This window comes from Melospiza georgiana, chromosome 8 (assembly GCF_028018845.1).
Source record: "Melospiza georgiana isolate bMelGeo1 chromosome 8, bMelGeo1.pri, whole genome shotgun sequence".
NCBI lineage: Eukaryota > Metazoa > Chordata > Aves > Passeriformes > Passerellidae > Melospiza > Melospiza georgiana.
The window spans coordinates 31,788,703-31,812,647 of NC_080437.1; the positions used below are offsets into that span (position 1 = coordinate 31,788,703).

Sequence of the window (23,945 nt, forward strand, 5' to 3'; positions counted from 1 at the left end):
AGACTATTAGTCAAGACCAATTACTACACACAAAGAGCTACAAAAACCTTACCTTGCTGACACGGGCACTCAACTTGAGGGGGTGAAAGTCTACTTCAAGCCAATTGTAAAGTTCTTTCACTTCTGGGACAACATATTGCACTACATTGAACCTGACCTACAGTCAACAAAAAAATTCCAAAGATCTCAATATAAATACAGTACTAATCAATAGTTAATGCTTTAAGAATTTCATATTCAACAAGTTAAACAGGAAACAGATGTGGTTTTTAATACAGGAAACTAGGTATTTTTCATGACATTCTTAACTGCAGTGACAGTAATTCTACACTACATCAATTAAATGTAGTTAAAAATGGAAAAGTGGACAAAAAACAAACAATCTAAACAAACTAGAGTACCATCCTCAGCCATTTCTAAGACACAAGCCTACTACACAAACATAGGCCCACATCCAAACTAAAACCACACATCCCTGTCCATTATTAAATTTCTGAAGCCTTAAATTGTGGGTTTGAGGCAGACTGAAGAGGTACTGCAAGAAGAATTAATTCAAATTGTAAAATGAGCTTTGAACCTAAATTTTAGATATGAGTGTGAATGACTGCAAGAAATTCGAACATTCTCTGAAAATACCCATTACTTAATGTCCAATTTGTTCATGAACATTAGGGGAGGTCTGAGGATAGATAAATCTAACATCCCTTCAAATTAAACACATGGAAGTTTTCATAATCACTTAGATCCATATGGTCCAACATTTGACATCTGGCCTGTGCTTATCCAAAACACATTTAAAACAGAAAAATAAGCACTTGGTTCAGTTAATTACACACTTCAGAGCTGGAAAAAAACCCCAAAGTTCTAGATTCTAACATGTCTCAGACCCCCCAGTGTTTCAAATCAGTATTTGTAGTTTGGGTGACATAAAAGACTGTAAGTGTTCATTATCACTGCCATTTCCAAACACTCCTTGTGAGTGTGCAATTAAGTTCCAATTACCCACACAGCTGTTTTAGCTATTAAGTTTCCATCCCACAGCTAAGCCGAGGAGGAGCAGGACTCAGCACTGAGGAGCTGCTGAGCTGACCCCCAGCACCCACCATGTCATTGATGAGGCTGGCCCGGGTAGGGGGCGCCTGCAGCCCCAGCAGCGTGGCCAGGCGCCGCTGCTTCTCCACGATGATCCCGTCCATGTCCAGGAGACGAGCAATATCAGTTCTCTCTGGGGTTATGGGAATGGACAGAGTGGCCAAAAGGACTCGAGTGGACATCCTGGTGACAAAGCAGAAGTGCAAAAAGAATGCTTACTAATTCCTGTTCATGGATGTAGCAGTTCAAGAGAGGAATGGGGAGCATCCATGATGCAAAACTGTGGAAAAACACCAGAAATAACAGAGCACACACCAACTATAGCATGAGAAGAAACAGTGAAATCTTGTGAGGAAAATACCACCACTCAAAAGAGAAAAAGAAAACAAACCACCAGATATTTATTGACTTGCATATCTCCTCAGTAAAGAGAAGGAAGCTTAACTAAGGTGATGCTAATGTTCACAATACTTACACTGCAGCTTTGTAAAACATCCTCCTTGCTCTAGATTTCTTTTGAGGCAATTAGTACTGGCCAATTTAGGCAGAGCTGCTCATAGCCATACATGTCATCTGCTTCTTTTGGGGTACAATTTAGTTTATTTTTGAACCTAGGGGGTTAAAAGCAGATTCTAAGATCACAGCAAGCATCTTTCCCCACCTCTGCATCTCCTCTTGTGTGAGATTCTTTCGCATTTCCCTCGATAAGTGATAAAGGCGGTGAAGGGTGGATGCGTGAAAAAGAGCATTTCCTGATTTCCAGAAGACAGTTGAGACTTTGTGGTAGTAATTTGCCATCAGCTGTGGTTTGGGTGGCTTCTTCGACAATGCAAACAGTCCATGAATATCTTCCACTGCTTTGAAAGCTTCCTAGAAAACCCCAAAACAACCAAATACACCATTGTTAGGAAGTTTTTTGCAACATCCCAAAAATGGAAAAAATACAAATCTATTAAAGGTTATAAGACTATAAAATATTTAATACTACTGAAAGCTGTGATCTTCAATCACAACTTTTAAATCTGAAAGTTTTGTCAGCTACATGAAATTACATCCTTCTTAATAAATTATTTGGACATATTCACTTTAACTATCTGCTTAGAAGTTGGTATTTTTGAAAACTTGTTTCACTCCGATTTTCAAGCTACAAACCAAGGTGGGTGGGGAGCCAAACAAAAAATCTCTCCAAGTTCTACCATCAAAGCTTGCTTTGAAATGCTGTGCAGGAACACCAGACTAAGCATTCAATATTCTAGATATTAAAACTTTATTCTTTAGCTCTTATCCTCTCTTCACCTTGCTGCATGTACCATGAGACAAGAACAGCTTGGAGAAAATTCTGGAAAGGCTGCAGACCAAGCGTGATGGGGAGCCCTGGTGCATACCTGCCACAGCTCCATGCTGATAGCACTGTCCAGCTGCACCAGCCTGGTCTCCAGGTGCATGGACTGGCTGTCAGGGTTGTTGAGGTTGATGGCTGTGCTTTGGTTGTGGTGCCGCTGGATCTGCCCCAGGTGCATGCGCAGGTTATCGCAGAGCTTGCGGAACTCCGCTTTCCGCGTGTACTGCAGGCAGAACTTGAAAGCTGCAAAAAGGAATGATGGAAATGGAAAATGTTCACTAATGGTGACTTCACGGTACTTCTAAATGGGATTCAAGTATGTAAATCAGTACACTTAAAAAAATCTTCATTTGCAGTCAAAAGACATCTCAAACATGATACAATCTGTCACACATAATGAGTAAGTGACAATGCAGCGCATTTTCATCTTGACCTCAAAAGATGAAGATGTTTCCACATAATTAAGATTAAAGAGCAAAGGGAATACTTTAATTCTCTTTAAAAATGTTCTAATTTATGTAGTGATTCCAGCTTTTAGTCTGAACTAAGAGCACACAAAATCCTGTGAATGGCATGAATTCAGGTTTTGGCTTTATAAAATGTGGGACAAAAATTCTCAAGTCATCTAAAGATGGTAAAGTCAAACAAGCTTTCAAATGACTGGATATTACACAGACTAAAACCCTGTCATTAATCCCATAGTTCTCAAACACCAGTCCTTGTTCTGGTTTCCAGAGATAAGCACAACACAAGTGCAGGAAAGAGGCCAAGAAGAGAGTATGGACTGTAGAGGGGGATCAAGACCACCCAAAACGCTGGAAGCCCTCCAACCCATTTCCAGAAAGGTCCAGAAGAACAGATGGAGCATGAGAACGGATCTGCATAACAAGTGAGAAACTCATCTATAAAAAGGTCAAGCCCAGGTGTGTGTACACCCCAGGACACCCCCATCAGATGGATCAACACTGAGGACTGGTGACTTCTCTCTTTTACCCTCCCATTCTTTCTCTCTAACCCTCTTCTTTAATTCAACCCTCTCTTGTTCCACCCTATCCCTTTACCCAGAACTCACTGTGGGGGTTATACTGGGACTAACACACCAATTTTCATGCCAAGCATGTCAACTCTGTAAGCTTTTGAGGACCCTCTGATTCTTGTTGTTCCTTTTGACCACATGCATCTACAAATCTTGATGTTCCCCTCCCCTTAAGGGGGACACACCACATCATTACAGTTCAAGTTTCCAACTTTTGCACCTACCTTGCTGTGCAATGTCATGGTACAGGCGTTCTACTCGAGAATTATTTCGGAGAAGATCCAAACACTGTCTATAGGACTCCCACAGAAATTTAACCCAGGGTGTCAAAAGCAGGCGGTCAGTACGATCCTGAGTGTCCTCTCCACTTACAGCACTCAAAAGAACACTTCAGTCAGGGCAGTGGGGTAAGGAAAGAGAAAAAAGAGAAGTGGGTTATTCCCTTCAATTCTTTCTCATCAATTTTTCTTACCAGGTTCTAAGACGAGTCTGGACAAATCTGAACAGCTGATTGCTGCTGAATGGTCTATTGCTTATTTTCAAACTGGTCCCTCAGATGGCTCCCTTTTCCTTTAAAGGATGCAGATAAATATTTCAAAGTTTTAAGTTTCAAACTTTTGCCACTGCCTATATGACTGACATGTCCAAGCTCCAGAGGTAAGACATCAGAAACTTGTATCCTTCAAAGGAAACTAAGTCCAGGATTTTCACCTTCCCTTTCCTAGGAGGGAGCTGTGTCCTGTACCTCTGTCAGAGGCAAGTATCAGTGCCAATGCAAACACTTTAGTACTTGCTGACACTTCCCTTTTAGTCACCAGCACTGCTGCCAGAGTTCACTTCATGTTGACATGTGACACAAATGCTGTGGTATCATCTGCACACATCAGAAACCAGAATACTCACACTAGCATTTCAAATCCTTTACAAATTCTGACATGAAAAAGATGATTAAATACACCAGAAGTAAGACACAATAATCGTGCATTTAGAACTTCATTCCCTCCTCACAGGAATATAAGACAGGGGAAAGCATTCCAAAGACACTGAGACCAATTCAGTGCTATGTCCCACATGATCCCTTTCTGCTAAACAATCCACTCAACATATTAAACTCACAAAAAACCATCTTCCCTAAGCCTTCATTTTGAAAATTCTTTTTGAACTGTTTTTAATATAAAGTCTTAACTCTTGTATCTTTTCTACTACACCATTTGCAGTTTTAATTTGCATCCTTGGGTACTACATACACTATTAAACACGACACATCACCAGTGCTTTCTCTAAAAGATCAAGAGGTGAATCCAGCAAAACAGCATGAGAAGTCTAGAAAACAGGACCTAAAAAACACTAAGGAAACTGTGCTTGTTTAGAGGAGAAGTGTGATTGAAAAGATCCATTCTCTAGTCCTCTGTTACAGAAAGGAGAACAAGGAAAAGAGAGGTCAGTCAATCTTCACTGTTTAACTATTAGTGGATTCCTCTGTAACAATTTCAGGCACTGAAATAACATGAATGGCACTGCCCCCTATTGAAGACACGTCCTCTTTTTTGCAACCAACTTCTACTAGAGAGGTTTGCTCTTAACATGTAAAAACAGAGGTTTTTATGAGTATTACTTGACTACTACAACTCTATTCCTACACAAGACAAATATTCAGTAATTTCTTCCATTTTTTTATTATTTCTATCACCATTCTATGTTCTCATTACCTATCCTATTAATTCTCTCTTGACTGTACATATCATGTTATTCTATTATCTCATCACTTAACCAAACAAATATAAAGTAACATTTCCTTTTGTTTGTATGTGCACAATGTGGTCAGAAGAAATGAAGGCTATCACACATAAGAATTACATTGGTCTGATATAATTAACAGCATTTCTACATCAACTAGTAATGATCAGTTTACCATAATAAACTCTCCAAAACCACTAGAGATGCAGATCTGAGCAGACACTGGAAAGTGGTGACCCAACTCCCAGAACCACTCCCACTGCACCTAGATTTTCTACTCCTTACTGCTTGCTTTCTTTACTCAGGATTTCTCCCAACATAAAATTTCTGCTTTTATCCCTACCTTTAAAACCTCTAGAACACCACTAGTATTCCATTTCAAGTCTACCACATTTATATCTCAGCACTGTGAATGAAGTTAGGGATACTTTCTGTGAATTGCTACATTTTAAAGACAGGCTGCTCACCTTTCTGGAGTCTGAATGTTATCCAAGTCTTCTATGTCCAGCACCATCTGCTGGGATTCTTCCTTAGCTGCTTCTGTTTTTTCTTCAGCTAATTTTAAATAGGCTCGAACAACATCCTCCAAGGATTTGATGTTAACCTACACCAAAGGCAAAAAAACGGGAAGATGTTTCCACCCACAATAGGCAACGTATCTTTTAAAATGTAACTGCTACAAACCCAGGAACATCTAAAAGGCAGGTTAATCCTAATTCAGGACAAATCAGTTACTTTTAGATTATATCAGCTGACAGATACCACGCTTGCTATAAATACATACCATAAAAATTCAAAAGCCATACCTGCTGGCAAATATTCTTGTACTGGTACAATCCCTCTTTTGCCAGGTGGCTCTTGCGCAGATCCACGCAGAGCTCCAGGTACTTCAGCATAATCGGCTCGTGGATTTTCTGCCATGTTCGGTGTTTCTTACTTTTCATAACATCATAGAGAACATCGAGGGCAGGCTGCTTTTTGCCAACCTCAAGAAATTCTGAAAGTAAAATCCCAGTTAGCAAAAACTTGCACACCAGAAGAAGCATTTTTTTTTATGCTTAACACAGGAAACACTCAGTATTTCATTAACTCTACCCAGGTGCATTGATGGTTTGATTTAGTTGGCCAGACCAAAGACATTGGCAACTCAGTGCCAGTCATTCAATGACATAACTGGCAAACAAATGTTGACCAGGAAATTTACATGGGAATTTCAGGATAGCAGAGCTGTCTCTCCATCCATCCAGGCATGACTGAGCACTTCATACACATGAATGTGTATGAATGCACACCTCCAGTTTTAACCATCCTGGTTTCATCAAGGACAAGGAATACCCACCAGGAGGCTTGTGGGTACAGCACCCACCATGGGCATTTAACAAGGTACAAAACATACCACAAATGTGACTGAATGTACTGCTCTCAGGTGAGGGAGGGAGGGAGGAAGGAAGAAACTTCTTCAGCAAAGTTGTTCATTGGTTGTTTTTAACTCCTGAGTGGTTCAGCACTTCAGTTTACAGAAGTTACATCAAAAGCTGCTGCAGTTCAGTTGAAAGGTCAGACACTTTTTAGATCAGCCTTGCTGCTGAAACCAGTGCCCCATTTACTCATCCCTAAGCAGCTGCTGTTATTAACAGGAGCTCTCAGCATCACAGCAACTCCCACCTCTGACATCCCACACATTCTGCCTTGCACAAAACACAGCAAAGCACCCACTGGAAACACTGAGGCAGAGACCCACATCCACACAGACCCTGCTCTGAATGTACTCTGCACTGCAGAACAGCAGGAGAAATGAACACACAGAATAGGAAGCCAACAGGTTTAAAAGATAAGGAAGGTCAAGCACAGCCAGTGGGAAATATGCCTGCTCTTAAAGGCTGAGGGTGGAGTCAGTACTGCCATGAAGTACCTTGGAAAGCACTCATTCCTAAAGAAATAATGGCAGAAATTATTTAAGTAGGGGCCTGCTCCAGGGGCTCAGAAGTCAGACAGCTTCCAAGTTTTGGAACCTCAAATTTGAAGTTAAACATGGCAAAAGATTTAGACTGAAAGCAGCAGAGTGGTTTTAAGGACCACAACAGCTCATATTCATGGATCAGTTTATGTAAATACTGAGCTGGCAGAAGATGAGCAAACTCCTGTCTAGAGAAAGCACCTGATACAACTGAAGATAATCAAAGTTACGGTGTGGCAGTGCCCAGCAGTACTTTAGTCACCAGGGGAATTTTAATAAAGCTACCCTCCATCCCATAATTTACACTGCTGTTCCATCTCAGAGCTGCTTTTGAGACAATTACTGTTGAGCTTTACACTTTATTTATGAAAATAAACTTGAAAGGCAAGTTTGATCCTGCAACAATGCCAGGGCACTCCAAGCACAGCGCTCAGTGGTCGATAACCAACTGGACAAAGCACAAAATTAATTTATGTTGTTTTGAAACTTTTAATTAACTCTGGCCAAGCAGGTTCTTACAAGTAAGTCAAATAATTAAGGCTAATTTAAGAGACACTTCAGTAAAAGCACAAAATGAACCTGAAGAATCAAATACAGCACACAATGCCAAGCTTTGCAGTAGGAACTGCAAGTTATGGAAACTCAGATCTGTAACATATAAACTGTAAAGCTGAGTCCATAAGTAGCTGTAAGAGTTACCTTCTTTTTGTACTTTTATACTTCTTAAAATGCTAACAGGTATCCAGAGTAGCAACTGAAGCTGAGTGGTCAAGAACCAGCTGATACACATCAACTCACTGCTGCTAACCCTAAATCCTGAATTAAGCTCAGTTTTCAATCTGAGAAAACATGTCACCACAAGAGGTGACAAAGATGTCAAGTGCTTTACAGTATCTCTAACAGTGAGCAGGCTGTTATATGCAACAATAAAACACTCCTTAAAGTTGCATTACATGCCTGAGTACAAAGCAATGCCAAATAACAACAATAGCTGAGGGTTTGCCTTGACCTACATTAATCAATTATAAAAACACTTTTCTTACATGTCTGTATATACTTAAAATTCTTCCTGCTCTTTGCATTTCCAAACATCACCTCTGTATGTTGAAGTCACTGAGAACGTGAAGTGCTTCTAATGCTCACTTGAGCCTTGTAAAACACACACTGAAACTCTGGAAACTGCACTGAATGTCCCCATTAAAAATGCCAGTTTAATGTTAAACTGCTTCCTGCAACACACAATCTGCCTTAGGTACGACTTTCCACCCTTTAATATGCTTGGCTGTGGTTAGATTGAGCCCCTGCAGTTTGTAAGATGTGACACTGCTTGTCATGTTTTCCATTCAGCCCACTGAAATTCAGGATTGCCAGCATCTGTCTGGAGAACACCCCCTGCAGTTCCACTCCTTCGCTTCAACACAACTTAGCTGACTTGCAGCACTATAAAAATGTGAACTTATATTCCAGGAAAGCATCAATAATAATAATAATGAGCAGCTCACAGTCAATATTCCAGAAATGTGACTTGCACACCAAATGCCACTTCCTCTACCCAAGCATTTGCAAATATAAATAAAATTTATATATTATGGTACGTGCATCTTTTCCAGTGAAAGGACTGATACAACACATCTTCATCCTTGAACGCTGACTGAAGCTGATTTTGTCTTTGGTCTTTTTATCTTTGTGGGAAAGATTTTTACAATGAATTTTTGATTAAAAATCTTGAGGATGTGCAGTACTTCCACATTTCCTTGTTACACTAAGTACTTTAATAATGCAGAGTCCCCAGACCACACAGCCTCTCCTGCTGTCATTTAAAGGCCCAGAAATCATCCCTAAGTTGTGGATGTCTTTAAGTGTCATCTTTCGATTAGCCCTGTGACAATGATCAGTCTAAATGGTCTCGCTAAGGGCTTAAAATAGGATACTATAAAAAACAGAAGCGTCAAAGCCATATGTTTGGCCCGAAATGAGCCAGCTGATAAATATAACCAGTCCAGCAAGCAACGGCTACAGCGCTGAATTGTCTCCCTAGGTCGGTCTTCCAGAGGCAAACCAGCGGTACCAGCCTGTGCGGCAGCGAGGGAGTTTTACCATTTGCGTTCTCGCCGGAGTCACGCGAAGGACGGGACACAGCACACGGTGCCCACAGGGGCCTGGAATGAGCCCGCGTGTGCGCTCAGCCCGGCAGGGCAGGGCAGCGCGCTCCGGCCCGCTCACGGCCAGGCCGGCAGGCTGAGGCCGTGCCAGCCCCGGCTCCCCCTGCGCCCGGAGGCGGCCGTGGGGCCCAGGGGAGCGGAGGCGGGGCCGGGCCCGCTCCCCGCGCCCGCCGGGCCTGCCTCCCCTCCGCCATGCGGCGCGGCCGCGCCGGCCCTGCCCGGCCCTTTCACCGCGCCGCCGCCGCACCGCCCGCTCCCTCCCGGGCAGGCGCTCCCGGGCGGCCTCCGCTCAAGCGCCGGGGGATTCCGGGTGGGCTCTCCCGGGCGGGCCCGGCCGCGGGGTCCCGAGGCGGGCGCGGCCGGGAGCCGGGGAGCGGAGCGGGAGGCGACCCGGCGCTGTGTGTGTGTGTGGGGGCGCGGCCCGCACTGACCGTTCGCCCGCTTCAGGGCGTTCTCGGGCCGCTGGAAGTACACCGGCATGATGGCGGCGGCGGCGGCTCCTCACGGGGCGGCGGCGGCTCCGAGCTCCAGCCAGGCGGCACGCGCGGCCGGAAAGGGAGGGAACGCCAGGGGAAGGGGAGGGAAAGGGGCCCGCGCGCGCCGCCACGGCCGCGGCGGCGGAAGCGGAAACCCCGCCCGGCGCGCGCGCGGGCCGGCACCAGGACCGGCACCGGAGCCACGGGGCACTGGGATCGGGACCGGGAGGGGATCGTGGGGAAATCGCGGAAAAAGCGGGAGGGGGTTTGGGACCAGGACCCTGAAGGGATCGTGAGATGGGGTCATGGGGAGATCGGGCCCGTGAGGGGAGCGCGGGGCGAGCTCCACAAAGCCCTTTGTCCGAACGAGCCTTAAATCAGGGGGTTTAGCGGAGGGGCGGTCGGGTGGCGCTGGGTTCTGTGTGAGTGGTTCGCCTCTCTCACACATTCTGTTATTAGCACTGTTGTTACTGTTCGTTTTCCTATCCTTTATCTGCTAGTAAATTGTTCTTAGTCCAACCCGCGATCTTTCCCTTTTTGTCCTCCATCCTATCACAAGGGGAGGTGAGGGGGACGCGACCGAGTGGTGCATAGTCTGGGGTGTTTCAATGGGAACACTAAATTGGGGAATTTTGTTCCTAAGCCATGACAGACGTGTGTTTTAGTACAGTCTGCATTAAATAGTCATCACTAAGGTATTTATAGCGCTGAACAAGTGCTTTTCTTGTGTTCATAAAATTAATTTAAGTCTGTCGGGTGAGTATCTGAGGTCAGGATGGCAGCTGTGCCCATGTCACCGGAGCCAGTGGCTGTCCTTGCAGCCTTCTCATGGGGGCTGCTGTGCTCTCATGGGGACTGCAGGTGTCCTGCCTGGTATTTATGGCTGGGTTTGCTATCGGGCAGCCCACTCCATGTTTTTGGATCTATAAAAGCCCTCACAACAATTTTGTATCGTCTGTCTTGTCTCTTCCTACTAATGTGTGTACTTGATGACTTCATGAAAATCATATGGCAAGCCGCCCTTTAGTGTGTTCTCTAGCCAGGCTGGGACAGGCCTGGCCTCTCCCACAACTTCACACATTTTTTATCAGCTTCTGATGCTCCTCTAGTTATCTCAGTTATTTCAGAAGTTTCTTCTCCTAATCGGTATAATGGTATTTCTGGAATCATTTAGGTTGGAAAAGACCCTTAAGGTCATGGACTCCAATGTTCTGGTGCCACTGCTCATCCAAACTTGCACATAAGATTACATTCTTGCAAATGAGATTTACATTCTCAATAAACTTGCTGGTGTGTGGAGTTACTCAGGAATAGTTGTTCTGCTTCCATGACTGTTCCTAACACCACCCAGTCCCCACCTGGGCAGGAGCCAGCCTTTATCCATGCTGTGTGGAAACACAGGGATGGATGTCTGTTTTGGGTTACTCAGGGGACAGATCCTGGCCGTGATTTCAGGAGGTAGTTGCCAGCAAGGCCACCTTCCTTTTGTGTAACATTTCATATGAACTGTGACACAGAGGGATGTGGAGATGATGAGGGCACTGGAGCTCTTCCCTTCTGGGGAAAGGCTGAGGGAGCTGGGGCTGTTCAGCCTGGAGAAGAGACAGGGATCTCATCCATGTCTGTCACTATCTGAAGGAACGTGTCAGATGGACCAGGTGGTGCCCAGCAATAGGACGAGGGGCAGCAGGCAGGAACACACGGAATTCCGCCTGTATTGTGCAGTGATCATACACTGGGACACTGCCTACGGAAGGTTTAGTTTCTCTCCCTGGAGGCGTCCAGAAGCCGTCTGGACACGCCCGAGTGCCAGGCTCTGGAGACCTTTTTCAGCACGGCGATGGCACCGGCTGAGCTCCATGGTCCCTTCCAGCCGGAACTTCCCAGGGATTCTGTGACGCGGACAATAAAAAACACCCATTTTTCGCAGACCCATTCTTTTCCCCCGGTTCGGGCCGGAGAACGGGCGGCCGTTCTGAGGAGGAAGCAGCAGGGAGCGCTCAGTAAATGGCGGGGGGGCGGAGCGGGGCCGTGAGGGTGGAGCGGGGCCGGGCGGGCGGAAGGCGGAGGAGCGAAGATGGCAGAGCCGGAGGCGCAGCTGCTGCGGGCCGTGGGGCTGATCGGTGAGGGCCGGGGGAACCGGGCTGGGGCGCTACCGGGGCCCGCCGCGCTGAGGCCGCGGGCCTGGGCGGTGCCGTGCCGGGGGTGCCGGCCCTGCCTGTTGCGGGGCTCAGCCGTGCACAACTCGGCCGAAGTGTCTGAAATTCGCGGCTTCCGAGGTTGGTGTTGCGAAATCAGAAATAGGGAAAATCATCAATGAGCTGGTCCGGGTGCTTGTTCCTCAATGCCGTGCTCATGTTGAACGTGCATTCAAACTTGGTGCTTCTTGGACCTCGTGAAGCAGGTCAAGAATAACATTTAAAAAAATAAAACCCGTGTCAGAATTCCTGCCTTAAGGCTTGAACCGTAGTGGCAGAACTGGATGTCTAGGGTCAGGGTAAGGTGAAATTTTAATCTGATTCCAGGAAACAAACCTGATTAACCCATCAATTTACTTCCTTGCTGCTGTTTGGCATTCTCACAGTGAACATCTTTCCACCATAGAAAAAGACACCAACGGAGATGTTTTGTGGGTTTGGTGTTATCCGTCGGTAACAGCGGAACTGAGGGCTCTGCTGCTGCGAAAGTGCTGCCTTACAGATGAAAACAAGCTGCTCCACACGTTTGTGTTCGGCCAGTATAAAAGGTCTTGGTTCTACATCACAACGGTAGAAGTTCAAGATTCTCCAGCCTTGAAGAAGGTATGGCTTGGTGGAGTTTTTCAGCAGAGTGCAGGGAGGGCTTCTGCAGAGTTCTCTGTAGATTAAGCAGTGTTTTCTCATGGAGAGAAATAAGAAGGGATTCAAGGTGTTGTGTGCTCACAGATGCAGCTCTGTCCAGGTGTCCAGCTAGTCTGTTTCATTTGTCACCAGGACATGGCATCACAGAATGATTGAGGTATTCATTACCCAGTTCTTTGTGTTAACATACAAATGCTATTTCATGCTGCTGTTTCTAGGTAATTTGCATTTTAAGTTCAGCATTTTTTTTCTTTCTGTGGAGTTTGTTTCATAGTGTCCAGAGTCTTGTTCTTATAGAACCTGCTGCCGTTTTTCCCCAAAGATTTGAGTTTTGTAGGTACTTTCTTTGCCACTGCATTTATTACTGGAAGACAGCAAATATAGTTGTATGTTCTATCTTTTCCCTGTTATAGAAATCATTAAACTGTTGGTTGAGTCTGATCAATTTTCATGTTTCATGCTATCTTGTTAAGTAGAAAGATGACATGGTAATTTTGTATGCCCCCAGCAGAATGTTGCTTGTCTTTCCTCACTCCAAGTTTATATATCCTATGAAGTAAAATAAAATTAAACGTCACAGTGCTGTCTTCAGTAGGTGCAGTGGGAGATGCTATTACAGGAGGACATGTGAGCCTGGTCATTGTCTGCAGCCTTTCAGTCTGGTACTGTCCCAGCCACAATCATTTGATTGAGGACGTTAGAGCAGTTCTGTTTGTGGGCCTACTGTCTGTGTTTTTTCCAGTCTCTTTCTAAATATGTTGATGGCAACAAATTCTGGAAGTTTCCTCCCTGCTATGGGAAAGGAAAATGCCTTTCTGTTTTTTAATAACCTCATGAGGTTAGAGGAAAGCAACTCTTGTGTGTAGGTTAAGCAGAAGATAGTCTGTACTAGAGCTGAGTCACACAAGAAGTTCTCTGTCCAGGCCATTCCTGCAGTTAGGAGCTTGGACAGTGAAGTGACCAAGGCTGTTCCTGTGGGGTCATTACCTGAGCTCTGTGTGTTTCTGTGCCTGTGTCATGTGCAGGTGACCCACTTCTCCATTGTCCTGACAGTCAAAGACTTCAACCCAGAGAAATATGCAGCCTTCACCAGGATCCTCTGCAGGTCTGTACAAAAGCTGGCCTGAGGTTCTGCATGCTTAGATCTTGCCAAAGCAAAAGGTTCAATTCATTGGGTTGCATTTGTTCAAACAAATTGCTGGAAACTCAGCCCTAGAAAGGAAATCAGATTATAAAAATCCTTGATTTGAGCTGTCATATACAGAAGGTGTTGGGTGAATGTCAGATGTTTACTGGGTTTTAATCTGTATCTTCTCTATACACACACCACCACCACCCTCACACTCATTTTCTCTGAGAGTATATTTTAAAAGGTGTAAATGTTTGGGAAGATGTCAGTGCTGGACTTAAAGATCACCCTGTGTATGGTGAATGACTTGGATCCCTCCACAAGATCTTTGTAAGTGCTGCTTGCAGCTCCTGTGAGCCAAGCACAGCACCCAGGGATGGTTTTGCTTTTCCTGTGGGGAAGTGAGAGCCCTGTTCCAATGAAAAAACCTCTTCTCATTTCCTTCTGTTACTCACTTCCCTTCATGTCCCCATTCTCATTCTCTGTCTGCTTCTTATTTTACTTTTCCTTCAGTTTCCAAATTAGTTCAGTCCCAGTTCTTGATACCAAGAGTATTCCCTGGGATTTTGCAGCTCATTGGATACAATTGAGAGGTTACTGTGCTCTTGGGAATTACTATATATAATGCAGACTTGGAAATGCTTTCAGACTTACCAATTCTGCAGGGTACTGAAAAACTGTTCTTATTGGGTGATACATGAAAAATTTAGATTCACTGTGGATCACATTTCTGCTGACTTACCAGCTAATACTTCCTTTCAAATCTAGAATGGATTCTTCTAAGCATGATAATAATTGAGTTTCAAGTGTGATGTTGCTTTGTGCTATGGAAAATGTGCAGTTGACAGCTTCAGTGCTGTTCCTGAAATATCTTGCCCTGTAAAAGAGGTTACAGTGTCTCTGTGCTTCCTGGAAGACAGCTGACAGTGCATGGCTCTCTTAGGGTGTGCTTCCTCTGTGTCATTTTGGGGTTTTATTGAGTATCAAGGACATGTTTATATTTTTCTTTCATTATTTAGTAAAGAGTACAGAAGAATGGCAAAAGATACTTGGATAAAAAAAGCTACCTAGTCATAGTCAGCATGTTACTGGAGTTACTGTGGTAGTTACTTTTTCATTAAGCAGACACCTTCCAAGTCTACAAAGAATCCTTTGTCTGGACACCTACCTGCACCTTTGGGATGTGTTTCTATCTTAGTCCATGCTGGTTCATTCATAAAATAGAAAGCTGAAATAAAAATACAGGGTTATTTTAAATTCTAAAAGACAGACGTGTTTGTGTGCATGTTGGAAGACTTCTAGTTTAGTATTTAAAACCTCAGCCAGCTGTCCAGAATAAAAATTATTGCCAGCAATATTACTATTTGTGATACTGATTTTTAACATATATATATATATGTGCAGTGATTGCAGTTAAAATAGCAGACTCTCTCCTTTTCCCACAGAATCTACCTGAAGCATGGAAGCCCAGTTAAGATGATGGAGAGTTACATTGCAGTCCTCACAAAGGGCATCTGCCAAAGTGAAGAAAATGGATCCTTCCTCAGCAAGGACTTTGATGCTCGGAAGGCTTACCTTGCTGGCTCCATCAAAGGTTCATCTCTGCCACAGTCTCTGCTCTGATTTCTTTCTCACAGCCTAAAATACAATCTTGTTTTCATGCATGCTTCAAGTAAACTGTGCTGACACTGTTACTTGTGCTGTTGCTATTAAGGTTTTTCAAAAACATGATAATATCAGCATAAATATCTTCTATAAAATAATTCCCTCTCTTTTCTAGATATAGTGTCTCAGTTTGGAATGGAAACAGTTATTTTATATACTGCACTGATGTTAAAGAAGAGAATTGTAGTCTACCATCCCAGAATAGAAGCTATCCAGGAATTTACCAGGTACTTTATCAATTCCTTCATTCCAACCCACCCACCTCCAGAAGTCCAACAAATTTTGAATCTTCATTGAGGTTCATTTTTTCCCCTGTATTTCAAGGGAAAAAAATCCATCCTAAACTTGTTTATAGAAATTCTGCTAAATCCCTCTTAAGTTTTAACTGCATGTTGCTCTACTCAGAGAAATTGAATGGCAGAATGAGTGATAAACTCTGCTTGTACTGATAGGTGAAATTTCTACAATTCATAAATAAATATACACACCCCTAAATGGGACCTAGTGATAATTGGTTTTTTTTCATGGCATGCAGTTTTTAGTGTGAAGCTTTGTTTAGTGTAAGTAAAAATGTACTGTGTCTCAAGCTGCACCCTGATCTCCCTAGGACTTTGCCTGCTTTAGTGTGGCATCGACAAGACTGGTCAATTCTTCATTCATATGTGCATCTAAATGAGGATGAACTGGAAGCCTTAAAAGCCTGCACAGGTAGAGATGATTTCTTAATCAAAAATACCAGGAAAATTCTGTTTCAGCTTGTTGCTGCAAAGTTTTGCACTAGGGAACTTTGGAGGGAAAAAAAGGTTATTTTGCTGTTAATGGTATTGATCAAAGTTAAACAATTTTCTTTGGAAAAGGCAAATCAGCTAAACAAGTATGTGGGAAGATAATTAGTTAATCTGGTGGCTTTGGGTGGATCCACATCAGTCTATCTCTAATCACAGATGCAAAGCAGCCTTGAGACTTCTTTGATGCTTTGATTGGAGGGATTAAAAGTCTTCCTGGTGTACAGAACCAGCTCACTTAGATAACCAACCTTTCTCCCAGCTTCTACACATTACTAGTAATGGAATGTTTGTTTTTTCTTTTAATTCCTAACCCTGAAGTCCCAGACTTCTGTTTTGATGTCAGTGAAGTCTGAGGCTCCTCATCCCAGGTAAACTTTACCTGTAGGAGTTGGTCTGTGTGCACAGTGCTTCATGCATAATCCAGGAACAGGCCCAAGCTTTATGCAGAGGTTCCTGTGACACATCATGTGGCCATTAAGAGGCTTCTTTATACAGAATATGAGCAAGGAGACTACTCATCTTCAGCATTTCTGCAGCTCACTAAGCACCTTCCATGGGAAAAAACTGCTCCAGGTTTGCTCTTCTGACATGCTATAAATAAGCAAATCTGCTGGGTTTATTCCTCTGTTCCTGTCTAATACTGACTTTGTGACAGGAAGCTCCAGAGTGGAGATTTTGAGAATATAATGAGTTACAAATGAGTAATTTTAGTAGGAAGAGAGTTTAAAATGTCACATTGGTAACTTGGTGATATTGCTGTAGTGTTAGTAGTTAATCCATGCTCAAGGCAGTTTTAGAAGTTCATTTTTAAGCTCCTTGGAAATGAAGCATCTGCTGAGCACTTGTGGAATGACTGATAATATCAAGAGAGCAGCCTCTTGGGTCCAGTGGGTTTTGTGTCAGATACTCTTAGAAGAGACTTTAGGACTGTGATTTTTGATTTTATTTCTGAAGATCCTAATCTTGCTCAATTCTGTGCTCTAGGTTACATTGCTGGATTTACAGACTCTGAAGTGAGCAGTAGATCAGACCTCTATGATGTCTATGTGAATTTGGCAGACAGTGAGATTACAGTTTCACCTGTAGTAAAAGGTTGGTTGCTCTTTATATTTTGGATTTAGAGGCAGCTTATTCCAGAGTTGACAGTTCTTGCTCAACCTTGCTGTAGATCAAACAATCTTGATCCTTCTTCCATCCAGGTTTTGAAAAGTCAATTTGTAAGTTTCTGTCTTCATTTTATTGCCACCCTGGAAGACTGGTTAAAGCTGGAATTTTTATAAAGATGTGCTTTGTTTTCCAAAAAATGCACAATTGAGATTTCATAACATCCATGTTAGACATGGAAGAGACTTTCAGCTGAATGGAGATATATTACATGAGTTTTTAGAAAAACATGGCACTAAATACTTGAAGTCTGGGGATTATTTGAAAGAAAACCTTTTATGTTGCTTATCATCTTGCTGCTCCTTATCACTGCTTTGGGCCACTTCAGAGGTACTGGCTGTTGATACAAAGTTATTGCCTTTATCAACAGATTTCAAATAGCAGTCATGAAAAGATTCCTCAGTTTGGTGTGTTACTCATATACATTTCTAGGTATCACAAAAAAGGTGATTTTATGTGTGGTGTTTTGGTTTTTTCTTACACAGAGGCAATGACAATGGGAAAACTTCACAAAGAAATTGGACAACTAATTGTTCAGTCTGCAGAAGATCCAGATAAATCAGACAGCCAAGTCATTAAGGTTAATATTTTATTTTTAAATCTGATTAACTTCTATTGCTGAATCTTGGCAGAAGGAGGGAGTAGGAGGAAGAGTGGCACTGAGAATCACTCAGTTTCTTCTACCTTCTGCCTTTTTACAAATGAGCATTTTTATTTATCATGCAGGCTTTTAAGGATAACTTAGTTTATATTATCTCTTGGGTAACTACATTGCTGAAGAAAGTTCAGAAATTCTATTGATTGTAAGACTGGTTTCCCAGTTTTATTCCACAAGGCATGGATTTTGCTCAGTGCTTTGTCAATAGTATTGGCAGTACCTTGAAAAGGTCCTGCTAAATATGGCTTCTTAGCTATAAAAGCTGATTTTTATGATGATGGCATTTTATCACTCCCTCCCCCATGTAGTATTAGACACTTCACAACTGAGTGACTCACAGAGCTCAGTAAGGTCAGGAGAGGAGTGGTTGTGCTTCCTTTATCCAATATGGCACAAGAGCAGGCTGAAGAACTGTTACAAGTGGGGTCTTTATTTAATGAGCTATTTATTTACCATTGCTTCCTTTTTTTGTTCTGTATTGATTGTTTTTTTATTGTAAGTGTATGTGAAAACCTTTTAATACCTAATACTATATTCAAGGTTGCTTGTTTTTCTGTTCCTTAAGGACATTTCTCTGAAGACAAAAGAAATCTTGGCCACTTTAGCCTCACTTACTGAAGTTTCTGATGGCAATGAAAAACCAACCCTTAATGCTGAGGCCCTGAAACAAAAGCGATTTCCACCAGCCACAGAAAATTTCCTTTTTCATTTAGCAGCTGCTGAACAAATGCTCAAAATCTGATTTTGATGCACTGCAGTGTTATGGACCAATTCTGAAAAAGCTGTCTCTGCCATCCAGATAGGTATACCTGGTATTTGATATGAAAACTAAAGGTATGAGTCAATGTCCTAGTTACTGATGTAATGCAGAATATTGGAGCTTGACTGGGAACATGTGGAGACATATTTGGGAACATTCCTGGTGTCATTATCTCCCCCAACTCTCACTGTGTACCTATGGCTCCTGAATTTCACCCCACAGAGCGAGTGGATGTACAAGTAGCACAGGCCAGTGTGTCCAGGCTGTGTGTCCCTCAGTGTAGTGGCTGTCTGTCCTGCACACTGCAGAGGCTGGACAGCTCTGACTTGTCTGCCTGGGGTCTGGAACAAGGCTGCAGCACAGCTGGGATGTGCTGATCACTGCACAGGACACCTGAACGTGCTCTGAGTGCTCCTTCTGGGCTTCCAGGGATGCCAGCCTGGTGTCAGATGCTGCTCCTGCTCTGGACTGCCTGGTACCTGGAAATCCCAAATAAATGGACAAGTTCTCTCTTTCTACTTGAAAGTGTCTAGGTGTGAATTAAGGATGTCTGGGAAAATCTGATGGGCAGCCTTAGTATGAAAAGGAAGGGATGTTTTGAAGCTCAGGTGTGAGTTGAGCACCTCTTTGGGACTCTTGCCTTAGAGGTTTTCCCCCTTTCACTCCATCCCATGCCTCTGGTGGAGGGATAAGATCCAGGATTACTGTGCTTGGAGTGGGTGGGGGTCATGGACAAGTGCTGCCTTACAGCTGGAGGCAGTGGAGAAGCTCTTGGGGCTCTCAGCTGAGAAGAGACCTGGCCATTCATTCCTGATCCATGTGAGGGAAAATCAGATGAGTCAAAGCCTTATGCACCAGGAATGCTCAAATGGCCAGGTGCCACAGGAGGAGCAGCAGCTTCTTGGATGACTGGAGCTGGAACACAGGTACTGGCTGATGGTGCTCTGTGTAAATGAAATCTAGATGGAAACTTCTCAAGTCATACAGAAAACTGGGAAAGAGTTTAGAGAAAATTAAAATTTGCCTCCTTGTTTGGTTGCACAGCCATAATTCAAGAATGGGGTTTTTTTGATTGTTATTGGGTTTTTGTTTGGATTTTTTTTTTTTTTTTTACTGAGCAGCCTGAAACTAACTGCTTTACAATCTTCTGAAAGAATTTAGAGTCTGTAAGGAAATGGTCTGAGCCAAACAATCTGTATTTGTTCAGAAATGTCCACAACAAATCAGTCAATTCTGCAGTAGCACTTTGTTACAAGAAAAAAGAACCTTTTTCCTGGCCTTTGTACAGATAGGCTGTAGCATGTGGTTTTACATAGATATTTTATACTTCTGGTTCAAACTTTAGTAACCAGTATTTATATTGTTAAATAATTGGAAGTTTGCTATTCTGAAACTGGTAGAGCTCATCAATAACTATGTGAGAAAGAATTGTCCTTCTGCTATGTATGATATCTTAAGGAAATCTATTTTAGAATGTGATTAAGGAATGTGGCATCTGTGTATACAATGAGTGGTTATTACAGTCAGGAAATGAAAGTGTTTCAGAACAGTCCCCTATTTTCAGGGGTGTAAAATTCTGCTTTAAACACTTAGTCTGAAGTTTAAATTCTGAACACAGTAGCATGTAATTTTAACTTCTGAGAAAAATACTGCAACTGCCTTTGTTTACCTGTAAGTGCTCTACAGCTTTTTCCCCCATTTGCCCATTCATGGTTTTTGTAAATGGTTCTTTAATATTGCTGTTTTGGGGCCTATGAAACAGTCACATTAGAAGAACTGCAAAACTATGCTGAAAATTCTATTCAGGACCTACTTTAAAGTCCACTGAAATGGAATTCTTTCACCAAGGAAAATCTGAACCTGCTTCAGCCAGCTGTCTTAACACCACAGTGTAACTGAGAAGAAATTCCCTTTTTTTCTTATTAACAAACTGCCTTAAGGCATATCTAGAGACAGCCACACAAAGCAGAGGAGCTCAGTTGCAAACTAAACCTTGAATGCCTATTTTGATTTCTGTTCTGGAAATGTTTCAGTTGAAAATCTCAGTGTTGTATGATACCTTCTGCTGTTTGTGCAACACAGATGAAATTCGATTTTGCACTTAAGGAACTGGACTCATAGCATGCTTATGCCTATTAAAAAATTCCTGAAGAGTCTGCCCTTTCATTTATGTAAATTTATTTTTGAATAGTTGTGACCATGGAGCCACAGACCTTAGCTCTTAGTTTTGCAATACTGGGATTGAGCTGTGGTTTGGGCTTTAGGTTGGAAATGTCCTAACACTTCTGTCCTTGCTGATTTTATCATCAGCACTGTACAAAATTTATTGGCCTCTCTCGGCTTCAGTGAGTTCAAAGGATTATCTTAATGTTCTTGCATTTTCTTATTGACTTTTGACACTGTTTCTTTTCAAAAATGTTTAAAATAAAATAGAAAAATGTGCAAGGTCAGGACAGGAAAATACTTCTACTCATTTCTCACTTCCCTTTCCCCAGGATGCACACAAGCAGGCTGGGGTGCAGTTGCTTTTTTGCAGTCAGGTGCCATCCTTTCTTCCTCCTAGAGGCAAAGGCCATTTCAAATGGAATTTTTATTCATACCTTTTCATCTTATTACCTTTCTGTTCTTGGAGAAATACAAAATGGTGATTGGTTCCTGCACCATAACATCTCCACTACATTTGCAGAAATTGGAAGGTAAAGAGTGAGCAGGGCAGAGGCCTGGAAAGGGGAGCAGGGTAAACACTCAGTCCCTGCAGTTGAGATTTTGCTGAGTAAATTGGGTTACTTGCTTTACTGCTTTCATCCCTGGGGTTTTAGCTCCTGCTAGGAGCTGCCCTGCCCTGTTTCCCTGCAGGCAAATGTGTGAAGAGGGAATGTTCAATGGGGAGCAGTGTAATGCTGTTCAACCTGGTAAAACTCGACATGGGACATGTTACAGAATCCATCTTAAACATCCTGACTGCTCCTGAAATGGCTGCAGAGGGTTTGTTCACTGTGTGGTGTGAGATGTCAGTTGAAGCAGCTCCATTTCTTGATTCAATAAAGCTCAGTGCAGGGAGTTCCCAGCTGCCTCTCAGTGCCTTACACCCTTCCCTGGGCAGCTGGCTGCAGTCTGAGTCAGAGCCTCTCTGGTCAGGTGAAATCATTCCTTGGAGCTGCTGAGTGATAAGGGATAGGAGACTCCAAGGCTGGGCAGCAGCTCCTTGCTGAGTGCCACTGTGTGTGACAGGGAAGGAGCTGCAGTGCAGGACTCCCTCCTGTGTTCATCCTTCCTTCCTTCCTTCCTCCACCCCCAGCATGTGGGGAAAAGGGAAAAGCAGCATGGCTGGGTTACAGGCCTGGGGGTGAAGCAGGGACACAGCTCCAGCTGAGAAAAGCTTTGATCTCAGTATTTCTTAACATGGGAGTGGCTGATTTTTTTTTTATTTTTTTTTAAGCAACATTAAAGGGGCCTGAAAGCCTCACTGGATTTTCCTACATTTCAAGATGACAAGCTGAGTGGGTGAGGCACAGCATCTTGTGCTGTACTAAGACTTCTGTTTTCCTTGAAGCTGAAAGCTTCCATCTGTTATTCACCACAGCTTAAACTGGTTCCACCACTAATGCACTGTCACTTAACACCAGGGCCAGCTAAGGCAGGACTCAGACCTGCCTTGGGCTGGTGTGTTGTTAATTTATTCCACATTACAGAGGGGAAGGTTTCCTCTTCCCAGGTCCCTCAGACATGCTGCTTTGCTGCTTGTCCCAGTCTTGTTCCCTGACTTGTATCTCTGGATTACCAGGTGTCTGCTCCTGGCAGCTCTCACCTCAGGGACTGGTTCAGGGCTGAGGATGCCAGGGCCTTTTTGGCAATGTCATTTCCCTGCCCTGATTTGGGAAGAAGCTGAGTCAGCCAGGCAATTTAAATGGCAGTGCTTGCCCTCCTCTTCTGGAAAATTCTGGTTAGGGCAATAGGAACATTTACGAGAATGGGGGAAAGGGGTATTTAATAACCCTGAGGGGGCTGGGTTTAATATGGCAAATTTCAGCTCAGGTATTCAGTAAGGAGCTGGTGGAGTTTGAGAAGGGGCAGCTGTAATAACAGACTCTATTACCAGACCTATTCCAGAAGCCTTACTCATGGAGTTGTAATGACATCAATTTGCTTAAAACATCCAAGTGTGCTGCCAGTGAATTTATAGCTTGTCTAGTTACCATGACAATCCCAAGTTCACCAATATATTCTCTTCTATTTGTTGGCTTTGCTCTACTCTTAGGTTTTGGGGTTTTTTGCTTGTTCCCACTGTGGTTCATGTAATTAGCATTTACTTTAGCCATTCTTAAATGATGTTTAAAAAAGGAGTGGGGAGAGGTGCAGGTCTTCACTGTAGTGCCAGTTACTGTTTACTGAGAGTGGAATCAGACCCCTCCTGCATTTGCCTTTGGTATGTGACAGAAACAGGAATAGAGAAACATGGTTTAGATAATTTAACTGCAGGGTGTTATCTGTGCCTCTGCTATTAAAGCTTTGGGAGGAGACAAACACTTCACCCAGAGAGGCAGGCTGAGGCTCAAGCCTGTTCCACCTGACCTTGTGCTAGAATCATGGAATGGTTTGGGTTGGAAGTGACCCTAAAGATCATCTATTTCTACCATGAGCAGGTGACATTTGGCTCAGCAGGCCCTTTGGTCTGACACAACACAATTATCTTCTTGACCCTGATGAGGTTTTACCATGTACTGAAGGACATCACCCCCAGAGGCTGAGTGAGCCTGCAGAGTTCAGTAGCTGTAAACAATCCTTTACCTTTAAAAATTCACCACAGTTCTCCAGTGGAGTAGTGCAAACTCTGCCAGTTACAGACAGTATCCATATGGCTTTTTTAGAGCACATTCTCCTCCAGTTCCAGGTCCTTAGGATGTGCTGCTGCTCCTCTCTCTTCTTCCCTTGTCTGACCTTCTTCCCCAGCAAGTTGTCAGAGGAAGGCTCAGAAAAGGCAGAACTCAAACAAGAAATTAAACTCAACCCCCAACTTCCTGCTTTTGTTCAGTGCCAAAAGCACTGCAGGAATCTCTTCTTGCAGAAGCCCAGGCCTGCTAGTTTTCCTTGCTTTGCTCTATGCTGCTCTCTTCCTGTAGGATGGATTGGATTGGGCAG

The 23,945-nt window shown here is 43.4% G+C and overlaps 2 protein-coding genes across 2 annotated transcripts in view; one reads left to right on the forward strand and one right to left on the reverse strand.

Moving 5' to 3' along the window:
* Positions 1 to 9,880, reverse strand: part of EIF3A (eukaryotic translation initiation factor 3 subunit A) — a 28,898-nt gene extending 19,018 nt beyond the window's left edge. The window contains exons 1-8 of the mRNA XM_058029218.1: positions 9,758 to 9,880; positions 6,014 to 6,204; positions 5,675 to 5,811; positions 3,695 to 3,858; positions 2,478 to 2,677; positions 1,754 to 1,962; positions 1,104 to 1,275; positions 53 to 157 (exon numbers count right to left, since the gene is read on the reverse strand). Of these exons, the coding sequence (XP_057885201.1) occupies positions 53 to 157; positions 1,104 to 1,275; positions 1,754 to 1,962; positions 2,478 to 2,677; positions 3,695 to 3,858; positions 5,675 to 5,811; positions 6,014 to 6,204; positions 9,758 to 9,806 (1,227 nt within the window). The 5' untranslated portion in view covers positions 9,807 to 9,880. The remainder of the gene's footprint in view (positions 1 to 52; positions 158 to 1,103; positions 1,276 to 1,753; positions 1,963 to 2,477; positions 2,678 to 3,694; positions 3,859 to 5,674; positions 5,812 to 6,013; positions 6,205 to 9,757) is intronic.
* A 1,977-nt stretch (positions 9,881 to 11,857) lies between these two features.
* On the forward strand, positions 11,858 to 21,256 carry DENND10 (DENN domain containing 10). Its single transcript, XM_058029591.1, has 9 exons — positions 11,858 to 11,925; positions 12,407 to 12,603; positions 13,668 to 13,747; positions 15,217 to 15,365; positions 15,552 to 15,663; positions 16,044 to 16,144; positions 17,209 to 17,316; positions 17,874 to 17,968; positions 18,612 to 21,256. Exons 1-9 carry the CDS (start codon positions 11,880 to 11,882, stop codon positions 18,786 to 18,788), a joined length of 1,065 nt encoding a protein of 354 aa, XP_057885574.1. The 5' UTR covers positions 11,858 to 11,879; the 3' UTR covers positions 18,789 to 21,256.
* The last annotated feature ends 2,689 nt before the right edge of the window (positions 21,257 to 23,945 follow it).